The sequence below is a fragment of the Saccostrea cucullata genome, unplaced genomic scaffold (genome assembly GCF_032062105.1).
Source record: "Saccostrea cucullata isolate Sc308-1 unplaced genomic scaffold, CSIRO_AGI_Scuc_v1 ctg706, whole genome shotgun sequence".
Taxonomy (NCBI): domain Eukaryota; kingdom Metazoa; phylum Mollusca; class Bivalvia; order Ostreida; family Ostreidae; genus Saccostrea; species Saccostrea cuccullata.
In genome coordinates, this window is record NW_026918737.1 from 63,008 (window position 1) to 72,469 (window position 9,462).

Consider the following 9,462-nt stretch of genomic DNA (forward strand, 5'->3'; position numbering starts at 1 on the left):
TATTAATTTAACCTTTTCTCTGATTCTTCAAGATCTGAAATTGACCCCAGGGAATTTCTGAGAGCAGTATGGTCTTATTGATATAAGGTTCATTATTCCTTGGGTAAATCATAGAAAAAATAAAGAGATTTTCTAAATCTTTTTTGAAATTTAAATGCAAGTTTTAACTATTTTAGCATTTTTTTCAGGGAGATGATCAACAAAAAAAGCCTTAAGGCCATAAAAAAAAATAATTTCTTATCAGGCCCTCCCTTATCTCTTCCAAGGGTGCCTCATTGACCCTTTTTATTGCAAAATCAATCAAATAAAAAGAACAAATCACCTCCCTCATCATTTTTGAGGTTTTGAACAATATAAAAAGCTGCCTCAATAAAAAAAGTAAAAAAAACCCGCCTCCCTCCCTCATCATAATTCTTGAAAAAAGGCCTGAGAGCCAAGGAATTTACTTTGCATGGCCTTAAACTTGAAATTTAAAACAAAAATAAACTGATAGTCTTTGAGAGTTATCTCTCTTTAAGGGTTGATAAATCTAAAGATGTAACTTTTTAATTTTTTGAAGAAATGCTTTGAAACTCATAATATAAGGATTTGGACAGAAAGAGAATATTATCTACCCATAAATCAAATTAATGTGTATTGCCAGGGGGAAAGTTTTTATTTATGAGGTTAATTAGAAGAGAAAGCAAGAGACAGATAATGTAAAAACTATAGTTTATTCATAAAATAATCAAATTATTTACAAGTTATTATATTTATGATAATCAAAATATTTACAAGTAATTATTTTTATAATAATCAAAATATTTTATAAGTTATTAGAGCATGATGATGAAGAACCAACTCTTAATGGCCACTTATATTCAGAGCCAAACCAATAAGTTGTTCAAAATATTAAATAAAGATGTATTTGGTGCCAAAAATAAAGATAAAATCAAAGATATGATAATTACGAGACAAATATCAAATGATTTATATCAAAGCACATAGTGCTTACTGTAGCTGTTTGCCAAAAATCATGGCAAACACATTTTGCCCAAAAAAAATTTGCCAAACAAACAATAAAAAAGTAATGTGTATGTGCATGTTCGAAAAGTCCTGAAAGACAAGCGATGGGCTGGCATGGAATGTCACAGGATGGCCCCGAGAATCTATAGCACCACAACACCTAATAACTGTCCCATTCATGAAATTGTCACAGGGCGGCCCAGAGTTTATAGCACCGCAACACATAGTAACTGCCCCGTTCATGAAATTGTTCCTCAGAGGAAATCCCATTCGCTGTACTTAGGCTCGTGGTATTTTAGCCTTTTCCACTTGCGCTGGTGACTGAATTTCACACGCTCAGACCATTCCAACTGAAAAAAAAACATTCACCATTTATAATTTTAACTTTGTAAAGCTAAGTCTGACCGAAACCACGACGAACGGGTAGGGGGGGTATCAAAGCCTTATTTGTTAATTGCTATAATGACCTTTCAAATTTACCCTCCCCCTTTTAATAAAAAAAAGTTTCGCCATGAATTTTAGACACCGCTAATTTTCAACAATTAAGAGCCATTCGTGACGTAATAAAGCTGTAGGCATATATTTAGAATCTTGATATTCTTTTTCATTATATTTTGGGTTTGAATTTGTATTAGTTGATATATCTTGTCTATATAACTACAGAATGAAGGAAAATTGAAGCAAAGGTAACACTTACCAGATGAGAGGGATATCTCAGTAGATCCGCCTCTCTCCGATCAACATCCATTGTCGCATCATACTGAGAAAAAAAATCAACAAAAATTGAGTTTTAATGATATGGAGGATAATGCTAAGAAGAATGGATATTTTAGAGTAATTTTCAGAAGTTGTAGTGGGATCATCCTATGGTTTGGAATCCCTCACTCCGACCCACCCACTGACCCATACACATTTCTAACCCTTAAGACCATTAACCTTGAAATTCAAATTCGCCCATGGATATATAATAAAGCAAAGGCCGAGACAGAATGTCGAGTAAATTATATCCAACCATTCTCTAAATGCAAGGTTCTTACCCAGTTTTCAAGCCTTTCCTTGATTCTCTCAGAAAAAGACTTGGAAATGAACTGTTGCTAGGAGAGATAAGAAGACAGAATAGAAAATAGATTGAACTTTGTTTGAGAGTAAGAAAAAGAAGAGAGATAGAGTAAGACTGAGAAATACAGAGACTGACTTACTGATTTGTTGATGTTGTCTGTGAGCTGGTTAGATTGGTCAGGGTTGTCGTGAATGGTGCACACCATTTGAGAGTCTGTTGTGGTAGCAGCACTACTTCCAGTCGGTGGTACCAGTGACATATAGACCTGATTTTGAGGGCCCACCAGGTACATAGAGGAACCGTCTGACACAACATGGAAAGGTTGCTCCTGCGGAGACAACTTTGCTAGATTGTACGTGTTGCTCAGTCCTTGAAACAATCCAAGAACTTCTGCTTGTGAGAGAACACATGCATTATTGTTGCTTTCATTGGTTGCACCATCAACTGATTGAAAGTCTTGTTGTAGCTCCGCTGCAACATTTGAATCGCCCGCAACCTCATCGTTGTCAAGAGTGTTTGCAGTATAATCTGTCTGCGAAATTTCACAAGCAGTTTCTAAGTCATGTATATCCTCAGAAATTAACGCACAAGCTGCTTCAAAGTCACGTATCTCCTTAGAGATCAATGCATATTCATCAGCAGCTGATAGTTTGCCTGCCGTTTCACTGTTGCGGCTAGAGACGTCTGATGCGCACGACTCTGTTCTGGGAACTTTGGAGGAGTCGGAGGACGAACGAGGACCAGGTTTCCTCCCGTCTTTCTTTCCTCGTCTGATTTTTCGTCTCTTTGCCTAAAATAAAAAAAAACAACAAATTAATCGATTGTAACTCAGTATATGTAAATCTTTTTGTTCAACAGCTCCATTTTTAAATAAATATTTTACACGTATAAACCAATTTTACAAGAAATGTTATTTTATTTTTGTTGTTAATATAAAATCTGTCATTAATGATTTGTTTTGTAACTTTGGAACCGTTTGGATTTATTGCTGGCGAAACTGAACTCCAGAACTTTTGTTCGTGTTTGAAGTTGGATGCAAAGTAAAGACATCCCCTTAAAATGACATACAATTAAATTTTTTTTTTTTTTTAAAAATGTGATAGTCTTAACACGAAAATCCTATTTCAGTGGAAAAAAAGGGGGGAGGGCTTTCTCAAACTTTTTCGTACATTTCTCTAAATGATGAAATTTGGTGTGTTCGACCTTACCAGAAAAGAAACTGGTAAAGGGGGGGGGGGTCAAGGCTTCATAATTTCAATTAACATACTGAGAAAATTGTAAAAGATCGATCCCTTGCGTTCTAAGGGCATGTATTTCTTTTTTCAAAAGAAATGAAAGAAAGCAAAAAATGTTGCAGGAAAACAAAAAAATTAATTGAAGTGTTTTAACTGAATTCGACTGTTCAGAAAAAAGTTAATTTGAATAAAATTACCCCCCCCCCCCCCTCCCCCAAAAAAAACTATTCTCAGAAAATCCTACATATCCTATTAAAGTCTGTCTTTTCAAAGCAAAAAATTAAAGAACATAAAATTGTTCTTATACAAATGAAAAGGAGGACAAATATTTTACTTCTTGCTTTTTACGTAAACTTCATAGGATAGTTTACATATGCATACATTCTTTGCAATTTTACAAGAATTCTAATAACTTTTTTTTTTTAATTCTTGTTAAATAAAATAAATGTAATAATATTTATATTTCATTCCTTTTTCGTTCTGCAATTTTAGAACCCGGCTGGGATTTATTTCTGGCGAAATTGAACCCCGAAAATATTTCCAGTTTGAATTCGGATGCCAAGCATTCCTAAAATATTATAATGACTTAAATATTTCCATTTTCGGGAGATACGTTTTACTAAAAGAATATTCCTAAAGGTAGTTTATACCATTATGTTCCCTTCAGTACAGGAATCCTCAGATGAAAGTCGTCGTTTCATTGTCAATTTTCAGTTTTTTTCGCTGTGAATATTTTGCACGTCCGTTCGCTACGACTGATACCGTTACTATGAGGTTGTTGTCACAACACAACGACTCACCCTGCATCATCACCCTTAGCAACGTCATTGCCAATAATTATTTTCGTAAAAAGAAAGATTTGGAGGAAAGTTTTACAAAAATGTTTCTTTTACATGTATGACCGATTCAACGTTTTTTATAGCCTTAAAAAAAAGAAAAGCAACAAAAAAATTAAATAAGGTCTGAAACTGTCCAATCTCAAAACCCTTCGGGGGGGGGGGGGGGGGGGGGGGGCTCCAACTTTTTTTGGGTTAATTATTTTAAATGATGAAATTGGCTGTGTTCGGCTGTACTGAAAGAAAAGATGGAGGAGGGGTGTCTAGCAGCTTCAAAATGTCAATTTTCAAAATAAAACTATACATGTACATCAGTATAACTGAAAAGTGGCCGCTCCCTTCCGCGTGCCACGGATCTGTGTGTGTCCTTTAGAGCAAGAAAAAACTCAAAAATTGTTCTAATATAATCTAAGAAAAACAAAAATTCACTCGAACCCCCCCCCCCCTCCCCAGGACGCTTACTTTGTAGGTAACTAAATCAATGCACACATGTGGACATGCATTTGTATCTTTTACAGGAAGTCTATAACAGTACTGATCTTTGATCGTTCTTAAAAAATATTGTAAAATTAAAATGTAAAATAAATACTTTAAACTTTCATTAAATATTTTTGTGTAAGTGTGGAACCCTCGTCTTTTATTTCTATCGAAATTGAACTTTCGAGTTTGATCTAGGATACGGAGTATCCATAAATTTTTACTTCATTGAATATTTTCATATTTGGGAAGATTTATAAATAAAAGAATATTCATAAAGGTAATTTATACCATTATGTTCCCCTCAGTACAGGAATCCTCAGCTGAAAGTCGTCGTTTCATTGTCAATTTTCAATTTTTAGCTCTGAATTTTTTGCACGTCCGTTCGCTACGACTGATGCCGTTACTATGAGCTTGTTGTCACAACACAACGACTCACCCTGCATCGTCACCTTTAGCAACGTCATTGCAAAAATTTTCGTAAAAAGAACTTTACATTTTTTCCAAGGTAAACCAGAACACAAAAATAATTCAAATAAAATCTAAAGGGAAAAAAATTCACTCAGTGTTTTTCTTAATAGTAAATTAGCTTCGTAGTTTTACAAGTCCACTTCTTGCAGACCACTGCAGTCCTTTTTGCAAAGATTTATTTAAAATACTTAATAATTCACTTACCTGATCAGATTTATTAAAATTCCTTGTGAATCATAATATTCCAAATGTAGCCTATAGGCTAGATATGTAACGTTATTATAACGAAATTTATTACGACGTCACAATGCTATTTAAAGCGCGCCAAAATTTGTACAACCTTTTGCGGATTTTCAAAAGATGGATTTTAGTTGTGTAGATAAATTATCATAGAAGACAATGGAAATAAACAGTTTGCCCGTGCGTTTCCTCTGAAAGGACATGTATAAATGAGTGCGATTCTGGGGAAGGGGGTGGGGGCTGCGTGAAACTATAGGAGTTGGATATTTTGTGCTATTATTTAACTCTGGGTTGAAAAAAAAATATTACAGAATCACAATGCTATTTAAAGCGCGTCAAAATTTGTACAACCTTTTGCGGATTTTCAAAAAATATTTTAGTTGTGGAGATAAATTACCCATTGAAAAAACTGTATATTTATTGGAAAAAAAGTTTGCCCGAATTAATTGCGAAATTTTCCTCAATTGCAAAAAAAGGCTATATTTCAAAAAAGTCCTTACTCCTCTGTTACTTTCGTACTTTACATTTGTACTAAGTGCGTTGGACCGAATTATCGTGAAGACCAAAATGGGAGTATAAATAGGAAAAATTTTCAATGATTTCAATTTGCTGTTAAAAACAATTATAAGGAATTATTGTGGAAACTCTGAAAGAATATGTTAGAAACACACTTCTAGTAATAAGATGACAGTTTAAAAACACTGAGAAATAAATCAAGTGCACTTTTTTGTGGGTGATGGTTGGCACAAGCTCTCCCGTCTGTCACTATATATTTTTTCGGAGAGCCACATTTCTGCAGCTACCTTTGTACATGTATGTGCTAAGTGAAATGTCGGTTCACATGAGAACGTATACATGTATTCTCATCAAAGCGGGGGTATTACTAAGCAGACACCATTCTACTAAAATTATTTTGGATTATATTAAACACTTTTTATACGTCTGTTTATTTAATGAAACTACACTTACGATAAATAACATAACAGTCAGTTCATAGTAATTAGATTTATATCGCAATTATTCTGAATTGCATTTTCAACATAGATACTTGTATGCTTTCTTAATGCATGTAATACGACAAAGTTTTTTTGCAGAATTAAAAACAAAATACATGTACTTTCAATAAATTTTTCACTCAGTTTTACAAAATTAGCCATTTTACCTATTCTTGTAAACCTTTTTACATTGAACGTGCGAAGTCTGCGACAAAATAATTTAATTATTCAATTTCCTCCCAATTAATCTACAAAAAAAATATTAGGTTCCCAACCGACACACAACCATTCTCTTCCAATACAGTTATTTGTACACATGATAAAGAGTATCGAGATGTGATTTAATATAAGCTTATTGAATATTTTTTAGTACCCAATAATATTTCATTGTCGTGATGTATTTCTTCAATTGTAAAGGGCCTATCTATATTTATATCTTGCATTTTGAGCGACGCTTTCAGACCAAATCCATTAAATGTTTACAATTGTAATATTTAAATTTTTTCATTCAATATTTTAACTTTAATTTTTCTGCTAAATTTCAAGTTCGTATTTTTAGTTTTATGGAAGTTATCAATGTTCTATTATTGCGTGCGCGACGCTCACGTTTCCTGTCTACATGCGTTTTGGACGTTCTTGGTGGAATGGCATCGTCTCAAGCCACGGTCCGGAGTCCGCATATAGCTCTCTCCTACGAAAGAGAGAGGATCGTACATTTTGGCCGTGGTTTGCGACGATGGCGGGATGGTCGAATTAAAATATCTTTAATAAAAGGAATTTATGGACCGTTTACAAAAATGTATTAAGTATAATGTACATGTAATCACCAACTGAATGCTTGATATATAGCTTTCATACTTTTGTTTCAAGTCAATAAAATAAAGTTTCTTTTAACAAAACTTGGCGCAAATGCTGCATCAATGGTAAATTATGGTTTTTTGACACCAATATCATGCATTTGCCCGATGTGTTTGTTAAAAAAAAAATCCGTTCATACCTCGATTTTTTTTTAAACATTCAATTTGATTCTGAAACATTTGTGAAAATGATAAAGTTCGACTAACTGTATTTTTAAAGTGTTCATTGGAGCAGGCAACGTAGAGTATTATACTTGCAACTGAAAGCCGTATCTATGTCAGTTTTATGCATCTCTAATGGACTTAAATTGAATTTGAACACAAAGGTAAAATGGTACAGTACATCTCATTCATTTTATCAAAGCCGATCCTTTTGTGAATATGTGTTATAAATCAGGGACAAAAGACTTTCCCAAGCACAAAAATACGTCTAGTATACGTAATTGATTTTTTTTACAGTCTCTACGTAACACTTTCATGCAATGAAAGTGTTTTAAAGTCATTTATTTCAATAAAAACGAAATGTTTATTGACAAAAATATATATTTCAAACAAGTTTTCTTTAGTAGTCCATGGTCTTATTGCAAAGTAAGAACATGCAATGCAGACTTCGAAAGAAATTTTTTTTTTCAAAATAACAAAGGACAATAAAATAAGATTTGGTCCAAAAATTTTAACAGAAGTTCATGTAACAAGTAAATTTTTAAGAATTGTATATTCAAACCAATGTATCAGGAGCCGTATATAATTAAAAGGATTATTAAAAAATCAAAACACATAAAGATTTGAAAGCTACAGAGAACAAACGTATAAATGTACACTCACGTGCCAAAAGTATGTCAATTTTTTCAAGATGGCCGCCGTAAATAAATTAAATCAATAATTTTTTTTTCAATAAAAAATTATTTTCACTCACGAATTTTGACTTATTTATGTCACCATTAAGCTGCCGTATATTATGTAATGCCTTTGTAAACCGGAAGTAGTCATGACTTCTGCTAATTGTCAATGTAAACAACGAACATGGGACGAAGGGGACGAGAACTTACTATTGATGAAAAGAAGACCGTAATATCCCTAATAGAAAGTGGATTAAAAGCGGTTAAAGTGGCTGAATTACTGAATTTGAATTCCTCGACAATTTGTCGATTCTTAAAGCGATTTCGTGAGCGGGGTGACGTTGAAAATAAACCTCGAAGTGGACGACCCCCATCCATGACAGTTCGCGACCACACGGCTCTCTCCAGAATCGTAAAAAAAGACAGAAGAAAAACTTTAACTGAAATAACCGATGAATACAACAGGTCAGTGCCAAATTCTGTATCTAAGAGAACTATTCAGCGCGAGCTTCATCGTCAGCAATACTGGAGAAGGACTGTGGCAAAAAAATTGGGGGTCCGTGAAGTGAACAGGAAGAAACGACTTCAGTATTGTAGGGGAAAATTAACTTGGAAAGTTGACCAACAATGGAAGAATGTTATTTTTAGTGATGAAATGACCATAGTTGTAAAACCAGATGGTAAAGTTAAAGTTTGGAGGAAAACATCGGAGAAATGGAGAGGCTATTGCTTGGGGTATCTTGGACAAGGGCCCTCACGCTGTTTGAAGTTAATGGTGTGGGGGACAATAACTTACCATGGAGCTGGAATACTGGCATTTGTTGATGGTAATATGAACTCACAGAAGTACATTAGAGTGTTGGATGAACATTTATGGCCCGTGATCGTAAAATATTTTGCAAATTCACCCTGGCATTTCATGGATGACAATTGCCCTGTTCATCGCTCACGAGAGACAGAAGACTGGAAACATAGGAATGGCATTCTACCATTTTTTTGGCCCCCGCAATCCCCTGATTTAAACCCAATTGAAAATGTCTGGCTTGTTTTGAAAAATCATGTTAAACGTCAGATTTTCCACATCCGTACCATCGACGACTTGAAACAAGAACTACAGTATGCTTGGAACAATCTGTCAAAAACTTACCTCAGGTCTCTCTACTCCAGTCTACCGAAACGATGTCGGAAAGTGATCGCATCCAAAGGCTTCATTACAAAATATTAAGTCAAAATACGAAGAAATAAGGTAAGTGCATCATTTTTTATTCAAGTAGTAAACAAAAACTATGGCGGCCATCTTGTGAAAAAATTGACATACTTTTGGCGCGTGAGTGTACATAAGAAATGAGCATGTAAACTTCTTCTTAAGTCTGACATGTAAACGTTGCTACCTATAGATTTCAGACTCGATGGGCAACCTTTCTTAAAAGTGCATGTAGGGTATTTG

At 34.2% G+C, this 9,462-nt stretch overlaps 1 protein-coding gene across 2 annotated transcripts; it reads right to left on the minus strand.

Moving 5' to 3' along the window:
* Window positions 1-810: 810 nt before the first annotated feature.
* Window positions 811-4,054, minus strand: LOC134270080 (uncharacterized). 2 transcript variants are annotated; one of them, XM_062752259.1, is made up of 5 exons: window positions 3,951-4,054; window positions 2,205-2,855; window positions 2,043-2,099; window positions 1,703-1,765; window positions 811-1,355 (listed from the first exon to the last, which is right to left on the minus strand). In XM_062752259.1, the coding sequence occupies exons 1-5, from the start codon at window positions 3,999-4,001 to the stop codon at window positions 1,260-1,262; spliced, it is 918 nt and encodes a 305-aa protein (XP_062608243.1). In that variant the 5' UTR covers window positions 4,002-4,054; the 3' UTR covers window positions 811-1,259. The 2 variants fall into 2 exon arrangements, with proteins under 2 accessions (XP_062608243.1, XP_062608251.1); XM_062752267.1 differs by lacking the exon at window positions 2,043-2,099.
* Between the last annotated feature and the right edge of the window lie 5,408 nt (window positions 4,055-9,462).